At 37.5% G+C, this 25,717-nt stretch overlaps 1 protein-coding gene across 6 annotated transcripts in view; it reads right to left on the bottom strand.

The window, feature by feature from the left end:
- Positions 1–25,717, bottom strand: part of PEX1 (peroxisomal biogenesis factor 1) — a 76,605-nt gene that overhangs the window by 44,901 nt on the left and 5,987 nt on the right. For 4 of the 6 annotated variants that reach the window (XM_082398199.1, XM_082398201.1, XM_082398202.1 and 1 more), the window contains exons 3-8: positions 24,038–24,121; positions 19,195–19,309; positions 18,330–19,096; positions 16,535–16,654; positions 6,760–6,883; positions 6,425–6,528 (exon numbers count right to left, since the gene is read on the bottom strand). In XM_082398199.1, coding sequence (XP_082254325.1) covers positions 6,425–6,528; positions 6,760–6,883; positions 16,535–16,654; positions 18,330–19,096; positions 19,195–19,309; positions 24,038–24,121 — 1,314 coding nt within the window. The remainder of the gene's footprint in view (positions 1–6,424; positions 6,529–6,759; positions 6,884–16,534; positions 16,655–18,329; positions 19,097–19,194; positions 19,310–24,037; positions 24,122–25,717) is intronic. The other 2 variants (XM_082398200.1, XM_082398204.1) reach the window with 2 other exon arrangements.

Raw genomic sequence — 25,717 nt, 5'->3', positions numbered from 1 at the left:
TTACTCACACAAGGAATATAAATATTTATGGTTAACAAGCAGTAAAGAATGTCATCTTCTTAATAGAGTTTACAGATATATCTTTATTTGCAATTTTGATTTGTGTCACATTTATTTCTTTTCACAATCTTAAATTTGTATCTTCTCTGAATGGTATTCCTTAAATTATATTTCAAAAGTAGACGAATAGGTGCCCCGCCCCTCCCCCAACCACCAGACTAGCCTGGTGCGGGGGGCGTGCGCGAAGACATGGGGGAGAAGCTGAGGCTGGAGTCGCCCGTGGGGGCCGAGCCCGCCATCTACCCGTGGCTGCTGCTGGTCTACGCTCATCTGTAGTCCTGTAAACGTCATTGTTCATTTTTTTCCCGAGGCTACTATTCCACTCGAGTGACTACAGAAAGCCTCCCATCAAGCCTCTTAGATAGCCTCAACCACCAGAGGATAGACAGCAGAAGCAAGAAAAACTACAATCCTGCAGCCTGTGGACCAAAAACCACAGTTACAGGAAGATAGACAAGATGAAAAGGCAGAGGGCTATGTACCAGATGAAGGAACAAGAAAAAACCCCCAGAAAAACAACTAAATGAAGTGGAGATAGGCAACCTTCCAGAAAAAGAATTCAGAATAATGATAGTGAAGATGATCCAGGACCTTGGAATAAGAATGGAGGCAAAGATTGAGAAGATGCAGGCTTCCCTGGTGGCGCAGTGGTTGAGAACCTGCCTGCCGATGCAGGGGACAAGGGTTCGAGCCCTGGTCTGGGAAGATCCCACATGCCACGGAGCAACTAGGCCCGTGAGCCACAGCTACTGAGCCTGCGCGTCTGGAGCCTGTGCTCCGCAACAAGAGAGGCCACGACAGTGAGAGGCCCGCGCACCGCGATGAAGAGTGGCCCCTCTTGCCACAACTGGAGAAAGCCCTCGCACAGAAACGAAGACCCAACACAGCCAAGAATGAATAAATAAATAAATAATAATTTAAAAAAAAAAAAAAAAAGTGCGTTGTCCGAGGTGGACCTTTTAAAAAAAAACAAAAAAAAAAAAAAAAAAAAAGATTGAGAAGATGCAAGAAATGATTAACAAAGACCTAGAAGAATTAAAGAACAAACAAACAGAGATGACCAATACAATAACTGAAATGAAAACTACACTAGAAGGAATCAATAGCAGAATAACTGAGGCAGAAGAACGGATAAGTGACCTGGAAGACAGAATGGTGGAATTCACTGCTGCGGAACAGACTAAAGAAAAAAGAATGAAAAGAAATGAAGACAGCCTAATAGACCTCTGGGACAACATTAAACGCAACAACATTCGCATTATAGGGGTCCCAGAAGGAGAAGAGAGAGAGAAAGGACCAGAGAAAATATTTGAAGAGATTATAGTTGAAAACTTCCCTAACATGGGAAAGGAAATAGCCACCCAAGTCCAGGAAGCGCAGAGAGTCCCATACAGAATAAACCCAAGGAGAAACACGCCGAGACACATAATAATCAAAATGGCAAAAATTAAAGACAAAGAAAAATTATTGAAAGCAGCAAGGGAAAAACGACAAATAACATACAAGGGAACTCTCATAAGGTTAACAGCTGATTTCTCAGCAGAAACTCTACAAGCCAGAAGGGAGTGGCATGATATACTTAAAGTGATGAAAGGGAAGAACCTACAACCAAGATTACTCTACCCGGCAAGGATCTCATTTAGATTTGATGGAGAAATCAAAAGCTTTAGAGACAAGCAAAAGCTAAGAGAATTCAGCACCACCAAACCAGCTCTACAACAAATGCTAAAGGAACTTCTCTAAGTGGGAAACACAAGAGAAGAAAAGGACCTATAAAAACAAACCCAAAACAATTAAGAAAATGGTCATAGGAACATACATATCGATAATTACCTTAAACGTGAATGGATTAAATGCCCCAACCAAAAGACATAGACTGGCTGAATGGATACAAAAACAAGACCCATATATATGCTGTCTACAAGAGACCCACTTTAGACCTAGGGACACATACAGACTGAAAGTGAGGGGATGGAAAAAGATATTCCATGCAAATGGAAATCAAAAGAAAGCTGGAGTAGCTATACTCATATCAGATAAAATAGACTTTAAAATAAAGAATGTTACAAGAGACAACGAAGGACACTACATAATGATCAAGGGATCAATCCAAGAAGAAGATATAACAATTATAAATATATATGCACCCAACATAGGAGCACCTCAATACATAAGGCAACTGCTGACAGCTATAAAACAGGAAATCGACAGTAACACAATAATAGTGGGGGACTTTAACACCTCACTTACACCAATGGACATATCATCCAAACAGAAAATTAAAAGGAAACACAAGCTTTAAATGACACAATAGACCAGATAGATTTAATTGATATTTATAGGACATTCCATCCAAAAACAGCAGATTACACGTTCTTCTCAAGTGCGCACGGAACATTCTCCAGGATAGATCACATCTTGGGTCACAAATCAAGCCTCAGTAAATTTAAGAAAATTGAAATCATATCAAGCATCTTTTCTGACCACGACGCTATGAGATTAGAAATGAATTACAGGGAAAAAAACGTGAAAAAGACAAACACATGGAGGCTAAACAATACGTTACTAAATAACCAAGAGATCACTGAAGAAATCAAAGAGGAAATCAAAAAATACCTAGAGACAAATGACAATGAAAACACGACGATCCAAAACCTATGGGATGCAGCAAAAGCAGTTCTAAGAGGGAAGTTTATAGCAATACAGTCCTACCTCAAGAAACAAGAAACATCTCAAGTAAACAATCTAACCTTACACCTAAAGAAACTAGAGAAAGAAGAACAAACAAAACCCAAAGTTAGAAGAAGGAAAGAAGTCATAAAGATCAGAGCAGAAATAAATGAAATAGAAACAAAGAAAACAATAGCAAAGATCAATAAAACTAAAAGCTGGTTCTTTGAGAAGATAAACAAACTTGATAAGCCATTAGCCAGACTCATCAAGAAAAAGAGGGAGAGGACTCAAATCAATAAAATTAGAAATGAAAAAGGAGAAGTTACAACAGACACCGCAGAAATACAAAACATCCTAAGAGACTACTACAAGCAACTCTATGCCAATAAAATGGACAACCTGGAAGAATTGGACAAATTCTTAGAAAGGTATAACCTTCCAAGACTGAACCAGGAAGAAACAGAAAATATGAACAGACCAATCACAAGTAATGAAATTGAAACTGTGATTAAAAATCTTCCAACAAACAAAAGTCCAGGACCAGATGGCTTCACAGGTGAATTCTATCAAACATTTAGAGAAGAGCTAACACCTATCCTTCTCAAACTCTTCCAAAAAATTGCAGAGGAAGGAACACTCCCAAACTCATTCTATGAGGCCACCATCACCCTGATACCAAAACCAGACAAAGACACTACAAAAAAAGAAAATTACAGACCAATATCACTGATGAATATAGATGCAAAAATCCTCAACAAAATACTAGCAAACAGAATCCAACAACACATTAAAAGGATCATACACCACGATCAAGTGGGATTTATCCCAGGGATGCAAGGATTCTTCAGTATACGCAAATCAATCAATGTGATACACCATATTAACAAATTGAAGAATAAAAACCATATGATCATCTCAATAGATGCAGAAAAAGCTTTTGACAAAATTCAACACCCATTTCTGATAAAAACTCTCCAGAAAGTGGGCATAGAGGGAACCTACCTCAACATAATAAAGGCCATATATGACAAACCCACAGCAAACATCATTCTCAATGGTGAAAAACTGAAAGCATTTCCTCTGAGATCAGGAACGAGACAAGGATGTCCACTCTCACCACTATTATTCAACATAGTTCTGGAAGTCCTAGCCACGGCAATCAGAGAAGAAAAAGAAATAAAAGGAATACAGATTGGAAAAGAAGAAGTAAAACTGTCACTGTTTGCGGATGACATGATACTATACATAGAGAATCCTAAAATTGCCACCAGAAAACTGCTAGAGCTAATTAATGAATTTGGTAAAGTAGCAGGATACAAAATGAATGCACAGAAATCTCTTGCATTCCTATACACTAATGTTGAAAAATCTGAAAGAGAAATTATGGAAACACTCCCATTTACCATTGCAACAAAAAGAATAAAATACCTAGGAATAAACCTACCTAGGGAGACAAAAGACCTGTATGCAGAAAACTATAAGACACTGATGAAAGAAATTAAAGATGATACCAACAGATGGAGAGATATACCATGTTCTTGGATTGGAAGAATCAATATTGTGAAAATGACTATACTACCCAAAGCAATCTACAGATTCAATGCAATCCCTATCAAATTACCAATGGCATTTTTTACGGAGCTAGAACAAATCATCTTAAAATTTGTATGGAGACACAAAAGACCCCGAATAGCCAAAGCAGTCTTGAGGGAAAAAAATGGAGCTGGAGGAATCAGACTCCCTGACTTCAGACTATACGACAAAGCTACAGTAATCAAGACAATATGGTACTGGCACAAAAACAGAAACATAGATCATGGAACAAGATAGAAAGCCCAGAGATTAACCCACGCACCTATGGTCAACTAATCTATGACAAAGGAGGCAAAGATATACAATGGAGAAAAGACAGTCTCTTCAAGAAGTGGTGCTGGGAAAACTGGACAGCTATATGTAAAAGAATGAAATTAGAATACTCCCTAACACCATACACAAAAATAAACTCAAAATGGATTAGAGACCTAAATATAAGACTGGACACTATAAAACTCTTAGAGGAAAACATAGGAAGAACACTCTTTGATATAAATCACAGCAAGATCTTTTTTGATCCACCTCCTAGAGTAATGGAAATAAAAACAAAAATAAACAAATGGGACCTAATGAAACTTCAAAGCTTTTGCACAGCAAAGGAAACCATAAACAAGACGAAAAGACAACCCTCAGAATGGGAGAAAATATTTGCAAACGAATCAACGGACAAAGGATTAATCTCCAAAATATATAAACAGCTCATTCAGCTCAATATTAAAGAAATAAACACCCCAATCCAAAAATGGGCAGAAGACCTAAATAGACATTTCTCCAAAGAAGACATACAGACGGCCACGAAGCACATGAAAAGATGCTCAACATCACTAATTATTAGAGAAATGCAAATCAAAACTACAATGAGGTATCACCTCACTCCTGTTAGAATGGGCATCATCAGAAAATCTACAAACAACAAATGCTGGAGAGGGTGTGGAGAAAAGTGAACCCTCTTGCACTGTTGGTGGGAATGTAAATTGATACAGCCACTATGGAGAACAGTATGGAGGTTCCTTAAAAAACTAAAAATAGAATTACCATATGACCCAGCAATCCCACTACTGGGCATATACCCAGAGAAAACCGTAATTCAAAAAGACACATGCACCCAAATGTTCATTGCAGCACTATTTACAATATCCAGGTCATGGAAGCAACCTAAATGCCCATCAACAGACGAATGGATAAAGAAGTTGTGGTACATATATACAATGGAATATTACTCAGCCATAGAAAGGAACGAAATTGAGTCATTTGTTGAGAAGTGGATGGATCTAGAGACTGTCATACGGAGTGAAGTAAGTCAGAAAGAGAAAAACAAATATCGTATATTAACGCATGTATGTGGAACCTAGAAAAATGGTACAGATGAGCTGGTTTGCAGGGCAGAAGTTGAGACACAGATGTAGAGAATGGACATATGGACACCAAGGGGGGGAAACTGCGGTTGGGTGGGGATGGTGGTGTGCTGAGTTGGGCGATTGGGATTGCCATGTATACACTGATGTGTATAAAATTGATGCCTAATAAGAAAAAAAAAAAAAGTAGACAAATAATGTCTAATTTCAAACCACTGAAATTCTAAATGACTAGAGAATCTTTATAAGGACAAGAGTGAATATCTTAACCAAGACATAATATTCTAAAAGGAGCACTTTAAAAATATTTCTGGAAGAAAAGTGATCTGATAATATTTGTGAAGAGTTGAGAAATAAAGAACTGACAAAATAACACGGGTTGTGCAGCAAAACTGCAAATAAAAATATGAATTAAAAAAATTAACCCCCTAAGCTAAGTTTTCATTTATTTCAGTACTAGAAGATTTTAAAATCATGATCCACTTGCTAGTTAACACGATCAATTCTATTCTTAAAACTTAATTGTGTGGAGGCATCAATTTCAAATTTAGGATAAATCAACAATTTGTTTAGATAAGTTAAAGAGATTATAGAATAAAATATTTTAAATCAAGTTATTCCTTACTCTTATCATTCAAGTTTCTAATACACTTTAGGATGCAAGGTAACAGGTAAATTCATACTTTAGAATCAATCACATGTGAAAATATTATTTCATTAAATATTCAATAGTATGTAATTACTTCTATTGTCATCTTCTGTAGCAGATTGGTACTCAACAGAAAAAGAGTTTCTTCTTTTTCCTTTTCCCAAGAATGAACTATATTCAGAGAAAACTCCTTCAACCCTATTAAAAGGAAGGTAATAAATGTAGTTAGTACTGAAGCTGAGATGAAATAACTTAAAATTTAAATTTATTTAAATTTAAACAGAGGCATTCTTTGATACGTAAAATCTACTGTTTAATTATCATTATTAGGTTTCCTGTTCATACATATCAGAAGTTGGAAAAACAATGAAAAATTTTCTGACTTCTCTAATAGGAAAAGTATTGAAATAACAAATAAAATATACTCACCATCTTTCATTTCCAACTTAATATATTCTTCCTTTGATACTATCAGAGGAAGTGTGGTAGTAGTAGACTGCTGTAGCCATGAATAGAACACAGTTTTTATGTCTTCTTCACTTATGTCTTTAGGCTGCCAGAGGAAAGGAAAGAACAGTAATGATATTCTAATACATGTACTTAACCTTAACATTCTTATTTTAACACCTTATCTTGCCAATAAAATGATGTTCATAGGCACAGATTCGGGATTTGACGTTACGAGTACAGCACAGCCTGAAGAAACATTTACACAAGTGGCAAAGTTTTAAATGCTTCTTTTCTCTATGCCCAGTGATACACACACCATAATCTAGCTCACTTGATAACCATTCCAGCCCCATTCTCCCTTGCCTCCCTGTACTGTAGAGCAAACTCTACAGTGGGAGAGCAATCTCCTCTACTCCCAGCTTGGAACTATGTGTGCATGCATGTGGCTGCACTCTGGCCAATGCTTTACAATCAGCAATCCATGGGAAGGCCTTCTCTTCCTAATAAAAGTAGAGAAACCTTGCAAGGAGAAGAATTTTGCTTTGTGCCTTTCCTTCTGCTCCCAAGAATGCAGACGTGATGCCTATTACTACTGCAAATGTCTTGCATCTAAGAGGAGGAGAGGCAAAGGCTAAAGATGGCAGAAGAAAAAGACCAAAGGAGCCTAGATCCTTGGTTACATGTTTTAACCCCTTTGAGCTCCTCCAAACTTCTCTGCGCATGAGAAATATAAACGTTTTATATGTTAGTGCCACTTTCTTTCTTTTTTTCTGTTAAGATGGCCGATGCACTCAACAAGTAGAGTGTTAATAAATTGTTCAAAAGGTATTAAGAAATTCTGAGAAAAACACTGCTAATTTTTGATGCTTTTAGATTAACATTATTAAGTTTTAAAAATCTATTTGAAATTAAAAAGGGAATAACAAAAATTCATATGTGAAAGATAATTAATATTGCCTAGGAAAATAAACCTCTATTCCACCATTTCTCAACTGGTCCATTTCTGTTATCTCTCTTCATTCAGAGTCAAGCTTAGATTCACTGATTAAGCTCAGTTGAGAATATGCTTACCACCAAAAGCAAGCTAAACTAAGAAAAGGCATCATTTTCCCATTCTTAAAAATCACAGAAATAGTCAGTTACTTCTTTGAATATTATTGGGCAATGGGATTAAAGACCTAAAGGAAGTCATAAAATGAAAATGAAAACTATTTAAAATCAAAACTTTTAGGATCTGAAAGCAACTCATAGCTCCTCTAGAATCAAACATCTTTCAGTGGTTGAGAATCCGCTTGCCAATGCAGAGGACAGGGGTTCGAGCCCTGGTCTGGGAAGATCCCACATGCCGCGGAGCAACTAGGCCCGTGAGCCACAACTACTGAGCCTGCGCATCTGGAGCCTGTGCTCCGCAACAAGAGAGGCCGTGACAGTGAGAGGCCTGCGCACCGCGATGAAGAGTGGCCCCCGCTTGCCGCAACTAGAGAAAGCCCTCGCACAGAAATGAAGACCCAACACAGCCAAAAATAAATAAATAAATAAATAATAAAAATAAAGGAATTCCTTAAAAAAAAAAAAGCGTATGTCACTTTATAAAAAAAATTTTTTTTAAATCCTTAAGTCCTAAGTGATATGATCAGCCCAGAGAGACCTTCCAAGGTCATAAAGCTTCCACTAAAGTATGCAACTCAGGACAGGAAAGAAATTCAGTAGTAATATTCCATTCCTGACACGAGAAAAAAACAAAAAAACAAAAAAACAATGAGCAGTGGCTAATTATTTTCGTACATAAGACCTAAATTTTGAAAAAAAATACCAAGATCAATAACCGAGGTAAAAGCAGAGCTCCTGTAAACTTAAAAAAGAAAACTTAAAAAAAGTCAAGAGCCATGGAAGTCCCCTGTTCCAAAGACTTTTATAATATGGTCTACATGTTTAAAGATTTCTTAAGAATATCACGGTAATATATATAGAAAGCAAAATATCTGACTTTGAAAATCCTGGAGTTATCAAGACAATGTTAAATTTCCTTCACATATTTTTAAAAAAGATACTGAGCAACTAGACAGAGACAATATGGTGGAGTAGAAGGACTTGAGCTCACCTTCCTCTCAAGGAAACACCCATATCACAACTGTTATATAACCATCTAGAAAAAAGACTCAAACCTACCAAAAAAGATATCTATACCCAAAGACAAAGAAGAAGCCACAATGAGATGGTACGAGGGGTGCTTTTGCAATATACTCAAATCCCATACCCACTGGGTAGGCGAGCCACAAACTGGAAAATAATTATATTGCAGAGGTTCTCCCACAGGAGAGAGAGTTCTGAGCCCCACATCAGGCTGCCCAGCCTGGGGGTCTGGCATTGGGAGGAGGAGCCACCAGAGTACTTGGCTTTGAAGGCCAGTGGGGTTTAAGTGCAGGAGCTCCACAGGACTGGGGGAAACAGAGACTCTACTCTTGGAGGGTGCACACAAGGTTTCACATGCACTGGGACCCAGGGCAAAACAGTGACGCGACGGGAACCTGGGCCAGACCTACCTGCGGGTCTCAGAGAGTTTCCTGGGGAGGTGGGGGGTTGGCTGTGGCTCACTTTGGGGGCAAGGACACTGGTGGCAGAGGCCCCAGGGAATATTCATGGCATGAGCTCTCCCAGAGGTCACCTTTTGGCACTGAGACCTGGCCTCACCCAACAGCCTGCAGGCTCCACTGCTGGGACGCCTCAGGCCAAACAACCAACACGGTGGGAACACAGCCCCACCCATGAGCAGAGAGGCTGCCTAAAGTCTTCCTGAGCCCACAGCCATCTCTAAACACACCTCTTGACACAGCCCTGCCCACTAGAGGGACAAAATCCAGCTACACCCACCAGGGGGCAGGCACTAGTCCCTCCCACCAGGAAGCCTGCAGAAGCCCGTGGACCAACCTCACCCACCAGGGGGCAGACATCAGAAACAAGAAGAACTACAATCCTGTAGCCTGAGGAACAGAGACCATAAACACAGAAAATTAGAAAATATGACACAGCAGAGAAACCTGTTCCAGACAAAGCAAAAAGATAAAACCCCAGAAGAACAACTAAGTGAAGTGGAGATAGGCAATATACCTGAAAAAGAATTCAGAGTAATGATAGTAAAGATGATCCAAAATCTCGAAAAAAGAATAGAGGCACAGACTGAGAGGGTACAAGTAATGATTAACAAAGAGCTAGAAGCTTGAAAAAACAAATAGATGTACAATACAATAACTGAAATGAAAAATACACTAGAAAGAATCAATAGCAGAATAAATGAGGCAGAAGAATGAACAAGTGAGCTGGAAGACAGATTGGAGGAAGTCACTGCCTCGGAGCAGAATAAAGAAAAAAGAATGAAGAGAAATGAGGACAGTCTAAGGACCTCTGGGACAACATTAAAAGCACCAACATTCACATTATAGGGGTCCCAGAAGGAGAAGAGAGAAAGGGCCTAAGAAAATATTTGAAGAGATAATAGCTGAAAACTTCCTTAACTAATGGGAAAGGAAACACTCACTCAAGTCCACAAAGCACAGAGTCCCAGGCAGAATAAACCCAAGCAGGAACACACTGAGACACATGTTAATCAAATTGACAAAATTTAAAGACAAAGAGAAAATATTAAAAGCAACAAGGGGAAGCAACAAATAACATACAAGGGCATCCTCATACGGTTATCAGCTGATTTTTCAGCAGAAACTCTGTAGGCCAGAAGGCAGTGGCACAATATATTTAAGATGACGAAAGCGAAAAACCTACAACCAAGAACACTCTACCCAGCAAGGCTCTTGTTCAGATTTGATAGAGAAATCAAAAGTTTTACAGACAAGCAAAAGCTTAGAGAATTCAGCATCACCAAATCAGCTTTACAACAAATACTCAAGGAACTTCTCTAGATGGAAAAGAAAAGGCCACAACTAGAAACAAGAAAATTATAAATAGGATAGCTCAATGGTAAAGGCAAACATAGAGCAAAGGTAGGGAATCATCCACATACAAACATGATACCAAAACCAGCAATCATGAGAAGAGGAGAGCACAAATGCAGGATATTGAAAATACATTTGAAATTAAGAGACCAGCAATTGAAAACAATCTTGTATATATATATATACACTGCTATATCAAAACCTCATGGGAACTGCCAACCAAAAATCTACACTAGATACGCACAAAAAAAAGAAAAAGCAATCCAAACACAACACTAAAGATAGCTATCAAATCACAAGAGAACAAAAGAGGAAAGGAAGAAAAAAGACCTACAAAAACAAATCCAAAACAATTAACAAAATGGCAATAAGGACATACATATTGACAATTACCTTAAATGTATTGATAAATGGATTAAACGCTCCAACCAAAAGACACAGACTGGCTGAATGGATACAAATACAAGACCTGTATATATGCTGTCTACAAGAGACCCACTTCAGATCTAGGGACACATACAGACTGAAAGTGAGGGGATGGAAAAAGGCATTCCATGCAAATGGAAATCAAAAGAAAGCTGGAGTAGTAATACTCATATCAGACAAAATAGACTTTAAAATAAAGACTGTTAAAAGAGACAAAGAAGGACACTACATTAATGATCAAAGGATCAATCCAAGAAGATATAACAATTGTAAATATATATGCACCCAACACAGAAGCACCTCAATACATAAGGCAAATAATAATAGCCATAAAAGGAGAAATCGACAGTACCACAATAATAGTGAGGAACTTTAACAACCCACTTTCATCAATGGACAGATCATCCAGACACAAAATCAATAAGGAAACACAGGCCTTAAATGACACATTAGACCAGATGGACTTAATTGATATTTATAGACCTTCCATCCAAAAGCAGCAGAATACACAATCTTTTCAAGTGCACATGGAACATTCTCCAGGATTGAGCACATGCTGGGCCACAAAGCAAGGCTCAGTAAATTTAAGAAAACTGAAATCATATCAAGCATCTTTTCCACTACAATGCTATGAGATTAGAATTACACGAAAATAACTGTAAAAAACACAAACACATGGAGGCTAAACAATATGCTACTAATCAACCAATGGATCACTGAAAAAAATCAAAGAGGAAATCAAAAAATACCTAGAGACAAATGAAAACAAAAGCATGACAATCCAAAACCTACGGGATGCAGCAAAAGCAGTTCTAAGAGGGAAGTTTATGGCGATACAATCCTACCTTGGAAACAAGAAATATCTCAAATAAACTACCTAACGTGACACCTAAAGCAACCAGAGAAAGAAAAACAAACAAAACCCAAAGTTAGTAGAAGGAAAAAAACCATAAAGAGCAGAGCAGAAGTAAGTGAAATAGAGACAAAGAAAACAACAGAAAAGATCAATGAAACTAAAACTGGTTCTTTGAAAAGATAAGCAAAAATGATAAATCTTTAGTCAGACTCAACAAGAAAAAAAAGGAGCGCTCAAATCAATAAAAAGAAGTTACAATGGACACCACAGCAATACAAAGGATCGTAAGAGACTACTACAAGCAACTATACACCAATAAAATGGACAACCTAGAAGAAATGGACAAATTCTTAGAAAGGTACAATCTTCTAAGACTGAACCAGGAAGAAATAGAAAATATGAACAGACCAATCACAAGTACTGAAATTTAAACTGTGATTTAAAAACTTCCAACAAACAAAAGTTGAGGACCAGATGGCTTCACAGGCAAAGTCTATCAAACATTTAGAGAAGAGTTAACACTTATCCTTCTGTAACTATTCCAAAAGGTTGCAGAGGAAGGAACACTCCCAAACTCATTCTATGAGGCTACCATCACCCTCATACCAAAACCAAAGATATCACAAAAAAAGAAAATTGCAGGTTAATATCACTTATGAACACAGATGCAATAGTCTTCCACAAAACACTAGCAAACTGAATTCAACAATACATTAAAAGGATCATACACCATGATCAAGTGGGATTTATCTCAGGGATATAAGGATTTTTCAATATCCACAAATCAATCAGTGTGACAGACCACATTAACAAATAGAAAAATAAAAAACATATGATCATCTCAATGGATGCAGGAAAAGCTTTTGACAAAATTCAACACCCATGTATGATAAAAACTCTCCAGAAAAGTGGGCACAGAGGGAACCTACCTCAAAATAATAAAGGCTATATATGACAAACCCACAGCTAACATCGTAATCAATGGTGAAAAGCTGAAAGCATTTCCTCTAAGATCCCAAACAAGACAAGGATGCCCAGTCTAGCCATTTTTTTTTTTTTCAACATAGTTCTGAAAGTCCTAGCCATGGCAATCAGAAAGGAAAAAGAAAAGGAAACCAAATTGGAAAAGAAGTAAAACTGTTGCAGAAGACATGATACTATACATAGAAAATCCTAAAGAGGCTACCAGAAAACTACTAGAGCTCACCAATGAATTTGGTAAAGTTGTAGGATACAAAATTAATACACAGAAATCTCTTATATTTCTATACACTAAAAACAAAAGATCAGAAGGAGAAATTAAGGAAACAATCCCATTTACCATAGGACTAAACATACCTAAGGAGACAAAAGACCTCTGTTCTGAAAACTATAAGACACTGACGAAGGAAATTGAAGATGACACAACCAGATGGAAAGATATACCATGTTCTTGGACTGGAAGAGTCAATACTGTCAAAATGACTACACTACCCAAGGCAATATACAGATTCAATGCAATCCCTATTAAATTACCAACGGCATTTTTCACAGAAGTAGAACAAAAAATTTTAAAATTTGTATGGAAACACAAAAGACCCCAAATAGACAAAGCAATCCTGAGAAAGAAAAACGGAGCTGGAGGAATCAGGCTCCCTAACTTCTGACTATAACACAAAGCTACGATAATCAAAACAGTATGGTACTGGCACAAAAACAGAAATATAGATCAATGGAACAGGATAGAATGCCCAGAAATAAACCCACGCACCTATGGTCAATTAACCTATGACAAAGGGCACAAGAATATACAATGGAGAAAAAACAGTCTCTTCAATAAGTGGTGCTAGGAAAACTAAACAGCTACATATAAAAGAATGAAACTAGACATTCTCTAACACCATACATAAAAATAAAGTCAAAATGGATTAAAAAGCTATATGTAAGGTTGGACACTATAAAATTCTTAGAGGAAAACATAGGGAGAACACTCTCTGACATAAATCGCAGCAATATCTTTTTGAATCCACTTCCTAGAGTAATGAAAATAAAAACAAAAATGGGGCCTAATTAAACTTAAAAGCTTTTGCACAGCAAAGGAAACCATAAACAAAACAAAAAGACAACGCACAGAATGAGAGAAAATATTTGCAAGTGATGCGACCCACAAGGGATTAATCTCCAAAACACACAAACAGCCCATGCAGCTCAATATCAAAAAAAACCCCCCAAAAACAAAAAAAAAACCACCAACCCAATCAAAAAATGAGTAGAAAAGATCTAAATAGACCTTTCTCCGAAGACGACATACAGGTGGCCAAAAAGTACATGAAAAGGTGGTCAACATCACTATGAGAGACATGCAAATCAAAATTACAATGAGGTATCACCTCACATTAGTCAAAAGAGCCATCATCAAAAAGTCTACAAACAATGAATGCTGGAGACGGTGTTGAGAAAAGGGAACCCTCCTACACTGTTGGTGTGAATGTAAATTGGTACAACCATTGTGGAGAACATATGGAGGTTCCTTAAAACCTCCATAAAAATAGAACTACCATACGATCCAGCAATCCCACCCACTCCTGGGCACATATCCAGACAAAACCCTAATTTGAAAAGATACATGCACCCCAGTGTTCACTGTAGCACTATTTACAATAGCCAAGACATGGAAGCAACCTAAATGTCCATCGACAGAGCAATGGATAAAGAAGATGTGGTATATATATATACAATGGAATATAGTTAAAAAGCCATAAAAAAGAATGAAATAATGCCATTGCAGCAACATGGATGGACCTAGAGATTATCATACTAAGTGACGTAAGTCAGACAGAGAAAGACAAATATCATATGATATCACTTATATGTGGAATCTAATAAAATGATACAAATGAACTTATTTACAAAACAGAAACAGACTCACACACTTCAAAAACAAACTTATGGTTACCAAGGGAAAGGTGGGGGGGAAGGATAAATTAGGAGTTTGGCATTAACATATACGCACTACTATATATAAAATAGATAATCCACAAGGACCTACTGTATAGCACAGGGAACTCTACTCAATATTCTGTTATAACCTATATGGGAAAAGAATCTGAAAAAGAATGGATATACGTATATGTATAACTGAATCGCTTTGCTATACGTCTGAAACTAACAAAACATTGTAAATCAACTATACTCTAATATAAAATAAAAATTTAAAAAAACCCTAAGATCAATAACCAAAAAGTTGAAAGAAAACTACAAATCACTGTATACTGTTCAGCCAATGTGTTAAATGCTCAGTTGCATACTATTATGGAAATGGCATTTATTCTATTTGTTTTCTTCTTCTCTAGTCAGAAAATATAAGCTATCTTACCTGGGGTTTCATCAAGTAGAAAGAGCTGTTAAAATGGTTATATCATGACCCTGACATAATGACCATCAATATCCAGAGGATCCAGAAGTATCACTTGAATGATCAGAGAAGGATTAAATTATGTCTGGAATTTTTTAAACATATAATAATTTTCCTGTATTATAATTCTCTGAGAACTGGTAATCTAAACTGGTACAGATGATGATATCCTATTAAAAAGATTTTAAAGTTAAGTTCTATACCTCATTTCCTGACCATATCAGATTCTACTAAATTAACAGTGTTGAAAAGTAAAACAATCTAGCTCTCTTTTATGCTGCAATGTTAATACTGAAACAACATGCGAGAATTTTTTTAAAGATTACCCAGATGTAGCAAAAATATCAATCTTTTAAAAGTCAAATTATCCATATTTGCATTGGCACAATATATACGTGTATTGTTTATTAAAGACTTCTTGGTTTCTCAAAAAGTTAAACATAGAATTGCCATATGACCCAGCAATTCAACTCCTAGTTATGTATCCAAAAGAAAAGAAAGCAGGGACTCAAACAAATACTTGTATATAAACATCCACAGCAGCACTATTCACAATAGTTAAAAAAGCAGAAATAACCCAAGTGTCCATCAACAGAGGAATGGATAAACAAAATGTGGTATATACATACAATGGAATATTATTTAGCCATAAATAGGAATGAAGTTCTGATATATGCTATAGTGTGGATGAACTCTGAAAACATGTTAAATGAAATAAGCAAGACACAAAGGGCAAATATTGTATGATTCCACTTACATATAAGATCTAGAATAAGTAAATTCACAGAGACTGAATACAGATGAGAGGTTACCAGGAACTGGGGGAGGGAAGGATGGGGAGTGATGGCTTAACGGGCACAGAGTTTCTGCTTGGGGTGATGGAAAAGTTTTGGAAATAGTGGTGATGATTTCACAACATTATAAATGTACTTAATGCCACTGAACTGCACACTTAAAAATGGTTATAATAGCATTTTATCTTATATATATTTTACCACAATAAAATAAAAAGAAAAAAAGACTTCCTTGCCCTTCTAGCATAAAGGAGTACAATTCTTATTACTTAACTAAAGCAACTAGAAATTTTACAACACATGTAAAACTGTGATGTAACATTAAATCTGAACTCACTAAGTTTTCTCTAGGTTGTAATTTTAGAAATCTTGGAATTTTAGGGGTAATTTCCACTGGAGTTATTCTGACTACTGCGTGCATTTCTATATTTAGTCTCTTTCTCAGGTCATCTGGAATCTGAAATATATAAAAATAAATTAAAAATATAAATACGTTAGAAGCTTGATTAAGAAATACTCCATAGCATAAATACTGATGTGAACTTCTATCAATTCAGGCGAACGACAGACGCTATCATGATTCATAGTATAACCAGATGGGCGTTCAGGTACTGTTATAACACAAACATTTCAATTTTTCCCCTACATTTGTTTCTTTTAACATCCTCTTCAGAAGGTGATCAGTTTTGATCTATCCAGTCAAGCCTGAGTACCTGAGTACCTGATGGCAGCTACTGCCACTCCTCACTGGTCATTCTCCCAACCTTTAAAGCAGAATGGGAAGTGCAGGCTCCTCACTGCCATCTTACCTGGTCTCCAGGACTTGACCATTATCCCTTTTTCACCCCGTCCTCACCATGTAATATCAAGGAAATAATGGTATTTCCTGCCTAATGGCAGAACCATTAATAGAAAGAGAAAAGTCATAGTAAGTTCAGTGTTAAGACAATTTGATTTTGAAGATGCAGTGGGATCTTCTTAAGTAAGAGATTAAAGCTAACAGAAAATATGAGGCATCGTTGGAGCTTTAGAAAATGATGTAGGCTGAGAGATTAAAATTTTGTAAGTCGCCTACATAAAGGTCATAGGTAAAACTGTGAAAGAAAACTACAAAGGAGACCCCCTTTCCTTCCCATTGTTCTTCCCTGTCCAAACAATTTCCTCCCTTCTCACCCTGAAGTTTCATTTCACAATCATTCAAAATTAGGTTCAAATAAAGGGGGTCGGTGACTCATTTCATATAAAATTCGTGTTAATATTTGAGGCCAGGGACTTCCCTGGCAGTCCAGTGATTAAAACTTCACCTTCCAATGCAGGGGGTGTGGGTTCGATCCCTGGTCGGGGAGCTAGGATCCCACATGCCTTGTGGCCAAAAAACCAAAACATAAAACAGAAGCAATATTGTAACAAATTCAATAAAGACTTTAAAAATGGTCTGCATCAAAAAAAAAAATCTTTAAAAAATATATATTTGAGGCCAAGATGAGAAGGTGAAACGCTAGTTGCTCTACTTTGCTCTCCAACACACACAAGTTAAAGAGCCAATACCAGCAGGGTAAGGACCTTCTGGGTACATTTGAATCCAGGTCATCTCACGTAGTGGGTTTCTCCCTACACTGGGCATTTCCCCCAATACATAACAAGTCCTTCCTTTATTTTCAAGAACTTGGAAACACATCTTCTGCAGGCATTAAAGATGTGAGGCTTTGTAGGGCACTCCATTCAAAGCATGAACTCAAGAGTCAGCCTGCCTGGGTTTGAATCCTAGTTCTACTTACTAGCTAATAACCCCAGGCAAATAATTTTGACCTCTCTGGGCCTGTACCAATCTTAGCTTATGCCTGTCCAAGTTTACTTAGCGAGGAAGTATACAAACCCTACCCAAACAAGGACTTTACCCTGCAACCAGAAATGTGTCCCTGCAGGAACTTTAGATACTATTTATTATACTGGTTTTCAATTTGTATATAAAATATTACTTTAGTTCATAATTTGGGGAAGTTCAAGCAACATAAAATTATTTCCTCCCTAATTATAAGATTTATACTAACCCATTTGCTGTACACCAGAAATTAACAGAACACCGTAAATCAACTATACTTCAATTAAAAAAAAAAAAGATTTATACTAACCCAAACTTTCCCAAGATGAAGAGCTTCTAAGTTTTTGGTGTATTTAATGGCATTCTCCAATTCCTCAAGCCCGTTCCAGACTACCTTTAGCACACAGGCATTGCCACCTTCTTGACTATGGTCTGGGCTACTCTGTTTTTGATCTAGTGGTTCTGACATCTGCTTCTCTTTTTCAGGTGACAGGACATTTTGCTTCGTTTTACTTTGCTGTTGCTTTGGAGAAAGTAGTTTAACTAGTTTTCCATAGGTCACAGTAAAGCTGGGCTCCACATCAAAATATTCCTGGTCCCATGGAAATACATGAATGGTGTAATGTTTGTGAAACAGAGAAGTTGCTGATGCATTACATATGCTGGGCGGCTGAGATTTGCACACTCTGAAAATATTGTTCAGAGGAACAACTTTTGACTGCATAGTTTTGAACGCATTGATTTCAGTTACCCCCCAGGAGGTGTCTTGTTTCTTCTCAGACCCAAAAGAAAAAATGCTTCCCATCACAGTCCATAAGCTTGGTATTAAGGATGAGTCAACTGTATCCTCTGAATCTGTTTCTTTAGACCCAGCGACTCCTACAGTATTTGACTGAAGTTGCTTGGTTCGAAGTTCTCTTGTCAATCCTTTTTGGTCTCCTCCATAATTATGAAATTTTCCATGTGCATTATCTGCTTTTGAAAACGTATTCTCTTTGGCTTCGTGGGTCTTTGGCTGAATAAGGAGTCTGCTATCAGTTTCCAGCCTTCCATAAGGAGCAGCTGGTATTAATGCAACTGTGTAGAAAATAAAGGTCATTAGTGTGCATTTACCTCTGCTTTGGATTCAATGCTACTGTGAAGAGTATGATGGAAAATATTACAATGGCACCTACCAATCCGGATAAATATGTAAGTTTGCTGATCAACCCAAACAGGAAAAATGGCTTTTGGAAAAACTATTCGAATTTGATCTAGAAGATGCTGTTCAAGGGAAGCAGCATGCAGCTCCTAGAACCAATAAACAAAAAGATCAATTCACTTTACATTTTGTCTATTCCAGGCCTAGTAAGGAAATCTCAACTCACTCTTATAAATCAAACCAACTCAGAACATATAATGCCAGTCACAGAAGAGAAATCTAAAGACACTGATATGTTAGAGGATCAGATCAAGATGGCGAAGGAGTAGGACAGGGAGCTCACCTTCTCCCACAAATACATCAAAAATACATCTAACATGTGGAACGGTTCTCACAGAATATCTAGTGAATGCTGGCAGAACACCACAGATTTCCAAAAGGGCAAGAAAATCTCCAAGTAACTGTGTAGGACAAAAGAATAAAGAAAAAAAAAAAAAAGAGAGAAAGGAATTGTGACAGGACCTGCACTCCCGGGAGGGAACTGGGAAAGGTTTCCACACCCTGGGAAGTCCCCTCACTGGTGGGGAGATCAGCTGGGACAGAGGGGGAGCTTCAGAGCCACGGAGGAGAGCGCAGCAACCAGTTTGCAGAAGGCAAAGCGGAGAGATTCCCGCACAGACGGTCAGTGCGCTGCCCAGCACTCCCCAGCCTGAGATGCTTGTCCGCTGGGGCAGATGGGGGCTGGGGGCTGGGTGCTGAGGCCTGGGCTTTGGAGGTCAGACCTAGGCAGAGGACTGGGGTTGGCTGCATGGAGACAGCCTGAGGGGGGCTAGGGTGTGGTGCACCACAACCGAGGGAGTACAGGAATAAGCCTGGGCCCGCCAGAGAGGTAAGGCGCCATTGTTGGGGGGCGTGCAAGGAGAGGGGCAGGACTACCACTGGAGCTTCTTTCTCCATATGCACACTCTCAGGCAGCAGGGTACAGCCTACGTGAGCTCGGGGGGCGGGTACAAGCTGCCACTGCCAACTTGGTCTGCAGAGGCAGGTGCAGACCGCTGCCGCCACCAAGTGTCGCACGACTGGGCACCAACCACCGCCCCTCCCCTCCTGGGAGCGTGCGTGGGCCACGCACCTGCACACCCCCTATCAAGAGGATAATGGCCAGCGCACGCTGAGGAAAGAGACGGCAAGCACCCAAACCAAAAACAGCCCTCATGCCAAAAAAATATTAAACCCACACAAGCTATGCAGGGATGCTTCCGCATATAAATAGCCCTCCAAGACTAGAGTAGATAAGTGTTTCTCCTAAACTCACAGAGTAAGAGAAATATAAGCAAAATGAAGAAGCAGAGGAAACGCTCCCAGTTGAAAGACCAAGAGAATTCCCTTGAAGGAATAAACAAGGAAACAGACCTCTTCAGTCTAACAGACACCGACTTCAAAAGGAAGTAATGAAAATACTGAAGGAATTAAGAAAGGCTAGAGACAGAAATGCAGATTACTGTAAAAAGGAAATAGAAACTATAAGGAGGAGCCAAGACAAATTAGAAAATTCATTTGCCGAGACAAAAGCTGAGCTAAAGGCAATGAATAGCAGAATGAATAATGCAGAAGAAAGAATAAGTGATCTGGAAGACAGAATAATGGAAATTACCCAATTAAAACAGCAGACAGACAGCCTAATGAAAAAAAATGAAAGCAATATTAGAGACTTATAATATAAAGCATCTCAATCTACGCATAATAGAGATTCCAGAAGAAGAAAGAGAAAAGGGGACTGAAAATGTATTTGAAGAAATTATGGCTGAAAACTTCTGAAACCTAAAGAAGGAAACAGATACCCCAATACAGGAAGCACAGAAACAAGACGGACCCAAACAGACCTACACCAAGACATATTATAAAAAAATGGCAAAAGTTAAAGATGAAGAAAGGATTCTAAAGGCAGCAAGAGAAAAACAAAGAGTTAATTACAAGGAAACCTCAATAAGGCTATTAGCTGATTTCTCTACAAAAACACTGCAGGCCAGAAAGGAGTGGCAAAATATATTCAAAGTCTTGAAAGGGAAAAATCTGCCATCTAGAATATCCTACCCAGCAAGATTATCATTTAGAATAGAAAGAAAAATAAAGAATCTTTCAGACAAGCAAAAACTAAAATAATACAGCAATACTAAACCTATCCTAAAAGAAATATTAAAAGATCTTTTCTAAGTAGAAAAGAAGAAGATATAGGAAGGAAGAAATCATGATTGGAAAATAAACCACTTAAATTAGCCAGTATATAGATCAAAAAGAGAAAAAAAAAAACAAACCCTGTCTGTGAAAGTGATGATAAATACAAGGGACAGCAAAAGGATAAACATGAAGATGTAAAAAAGGACATCAACAAAAATACAGATTCTTTTTTTTTTTTTTTTTTTTTTAGAATGTGTTTGAGCCTGTATGACTATCAGTCTTAAGCAAGCAGATATAGGAAGGGGTTAACATACTTGAAAAACAGGGCAACCACAAATCAAAAACATACAATAGATTCACAAAAACAAAAAGAAAAGGACACAGACATAAAATAAAATAAGGAAATGATCAAACCACAAAAGGAAAAACAAAAAGGAAGAAGCAAAGAATCAACTGAAAAACAAGGTTTAATATGGCAATAAATAACATATGTATCACTAATTACCTTAAATGTCAGTGGACGAAATGCTCCAATCAAAAGGCACAGAGTCGCAGACTGGATTAAAAAAACAAGAGCCTACAATATGCTGCCTACAAAAGACCCACCTTAGGGCAAAGGACACACAGAGATTGAAAGTGAAGGGGATGGAAAAAGATATTTCGTGCAAAAGGAAATGAAAAGAAAGTGGGGGTCACAATACGCATATCAGACAAAACAGATGTTAAAGCAAAGGCTATAAGGAAAGATAAAGAAGGAAACTATATAATGACAAAAGGATCAAAACAAGAAGAGGATTTTTACACTTGTCAGCATATATGCACCCAGTATAGGAGCACCAAATACATAAAATAAATTCTAACAGACATAAAGGGAGAAATTGATGGGAATACAATAATAGTAAGAGACTTTAACACCCCCTCACATCAATGGACAGATCTTCCAGTCAGAAAATCAATAAGGCAACAGACTTTATGCAATCCCTATCAAATTACCCATGACATTTTTCACAGAACTAGAACAAATAATCCAAAAATTTATATGGAACCATGAAAGACCCAGAATTGCCAACGCAATCCTGAGGGGGTAAAAAAGAAAAAAAGCAGGAGGCATAACTCTCCCAGACTTCAGACAATACTACAAAGCTACAGTAATCAAAAGTGTGGTATTGGTATAAAAACAGACATACGGATCAATGGAACAGAATACAGAGCCCAGAAATAAACCCACACACCTATGGTCAATTAATCTTTGACAAAGGAGGAAAGAATATAAAATGGGAAAAAGACAGTCTCTTTAGTCAGTGGTGCTGGGAAAGTTGGACAGCTGCATGTAAATCAATGAAGTTAGAACACACCCTCACACCATGCACAAAAATAAACTCAAAATTGCTTACAGACTTAAACAGGACACCATAAAACTCCTAGAAGAGAGCATAGGCAAAACATTATCTGACTAAATTGTATCAATGTTTTCTTAGGTCAGTCTCCCAAGACAATAGAAATAAAAACAAAAATAAACAAATGGGACCTAATCAAACTTACATGCTTTTGCAGAGCAAAAGAAACCATAAAGAAAACGAAAAGACAACCTACAGAATGGGAAAAAATATTTGCAAATGATGCAACAGACAAGGGCTTAATCTCCAAAATATACAAACAGCTCATACAACGCAACAACAAAAAAATAAATAACCCCTCTGAAAAATGGGCAGAAGACCTAAATAGACATTTCTCCAAAGACATACAGATGGCCAGTAGGCACATGAAAAGATGCTCAACATCACTAATTATTAGAGAAATGCAAATCAAAACTACAATTAGGTATACCACCTCTAACTGGTCAGAATGGCCGTCATGAAAAAGTCTACAAATAACAAATGCTGGAGAGGATGTGGAGAAAAGGGAACCCACTACACTGTTGGTGGGAATGTAAGTTGGTGCACTCACTATGGAAAACAGTCTGGAGATTCCTCAGAAAACTAAAAATAGAACAACCATATGATCCAGCCATCCCACTCCTGGGCATATACCCAGACAAAACTATAATTCAAAAAGATACATGCACCCCAATGTTCACAGCAGCACTATTCACTATAGCCAGGACATGGGAACAACCTAAATGTCCATCGACAGATGAACTGATAAAGAAGATGTGGTACATATACACAATGGAATACTACTCAGCCATAAAAAAGAACAAAATAATGCCACATGCAGCAACATGGATGCAACGAGAGATTATCATACTAAGTGAAGTAAGTCAGAAAGAGAAAGACAAATACCATATGATATCACTTATATGTGGAATTTAAAACATAGCACAAATGAACCTATCTACAAAATAGAAACAGACTCACAGACATAGAGACTTGTGGTTGCCAAGGGGGAAGGGGGAGGGAGAGGGATGGACTGGGAGTTTGGGGTTGGTAGATGCAAACTATTACACTTAGAATGGATAAACAACAAGGTTGTACTGTATAGCACAGGGGACTATATCCAATCTGCTGAGATCAACCGTAATGGAAAAGAACACAAAAAAAGCATGTATATATGTGTATAACTGCATTGCTTTGCTGTACAGCAGAAACTAGCACAAGATTGTAAATCAACTATACTTTAATTAAAAAAAAAAAAAAGACACTGATATTTTGAAATAGTTTAACCTTAAACTGGGATAGTTCTCATTTTGTTTTCTTTACCAGTATCTCCCAATCATCTGCTGAGAGGGGTTCCACCTCAACTTGTTGACAAGACACCACATGGGAACAAGGCTTGAGAAACACCTGGAAAAAATTAAAGTACAAAACTACTATTAAAAGCCTTTTTTATATCCCTAGAAAATAAGTTCTCTCTTTAGCTATGTAATTAATTTTGTGTGTGTGTGTGTTTGTGTGTAGTCCTTAGGTAGGCCCTAAGGCCTGATATACTCAGCATTTTAGAAAAAATTATTTCACAACTAATTATAAAATAAAGGAAAATACATTCTAGCACAATATAAGTTTTAAAAAATATATAAAATAAAGATAGCCATTTAAAGAAAAGAAATATAAGTTAAAAAATGCAAGAAAAAACAATTAAGTCATGAAGTCATGGCTTGATCTTGTATATAAATACTATTATTTCTAGCAGTTCTGCAATTTAGTTTTATAACTAACTTCAAGCCATGCTGTTTCTGGAAAAGTAAAAAACACACTGAAATAGAGATCAGAACCAATTATTTTGAAGCATAATCATGCACAGCTAAAAGTATAGTAAAACAAATATCCCCTCATTCTAGTCTATAGATACACAGGAAATCCTAGTGTCTCTCAAGAATTTGGAATTCACCCTCTTACTTTCTTTCCTCTTCTATGGGCATTTCTGGGGCTTAGAGGAGTAAAATCCAAAGGCACCAAGTATTAAATGCTCCTTCTCTGCCTTTTGTGGATTGGAGCAGACTTTCCGCAAGTGCCTCACCTGTTCCTCAGTTATTTCCCTCAGTACCTCCCATATACCCTACTTGAAAGGGGTGACTCTGAGGAAGCACAAAACAAGAAGCTATCATCCTGGCCAAGCCAGTCCACTTTCTGTTCCTATCAGTGATTGTCTGGGAGACAGTGCCTTAGTGGTGTTGTTACAATACAGAGAATGTGCAGAAAATTGGATAGAAGTTCACTTTGAAGCAAATGGGAATTAAAAACAAGCAGGACTGTTCAAGGTGCTGATAAAGACATCAAGATCAGGAATAGGAAGTTGATGTTTCCCATAGGGAAGTGCCATATACTCAGAGAGCAGATCTATAACTTGCTATGCAATCCTGGGCAAAATAGTCCATCTCCCTAGGTTTGCAGAGCAAGGCACCAAAGTTAGTGATTTCTAAGGTCACTATGCTGCTAAAGTTTTAAGATTCTAGCAAAAATTTAAGGTAAGCAAAAGACTAGTGCAAGGCCTATGGATTTCTCATCAGTGGCCTATTCTCATTATCAGAAACATGCATGAAAAAAATTAGTCTGTGTTCTAAACAAGTTAAAAAGATGTGATATTCTTCAGTATTCTTGTGAGAAACTGGTAATAGAAAGCAATTTAGCCCCGTCTATCAAATTTTTAAATGTGCAGTGCCCTAGACTTGGCAATTCAATTTTTAATATTTATTTCACTTCATACATATACAGACATGTTCAATGTATATTGTCTGTAATATGTGGAAAGGATCTCTGATATAGTTTGTGGGGGAAAAAATTGCAGAAAATATGTATGATCTCATTCTTTAAATCCTAAATGTCTAATGAGATCCCACAGTACACAATCATTCTGAGGCTGGGGTTAGAGAAAGGGAAAAACATTTTCTACTTTCTCAACTGTAAAACATTTGTACTGAATATGTATTACTTCTGCAGTTT

This window comes from Balaenoptera borealis (assembly GCF_965194805.1).
Source record: "Balaenoptera borealis genome assembly, chromosome: 7".
In the NCBI taxonomy this organism is placed as follows: domain Eukaryota; kingdom Metazoa; phylum Chordata; class Mammalia; order Artiodactyla; family Balaenopteridae; genus Balaenoptera; species Balaenoptera borealis.
Note: the sequence above shows the minus strand (reverse complement) of the source record. Positions and strands in the feature narration are given on the sequence as shown.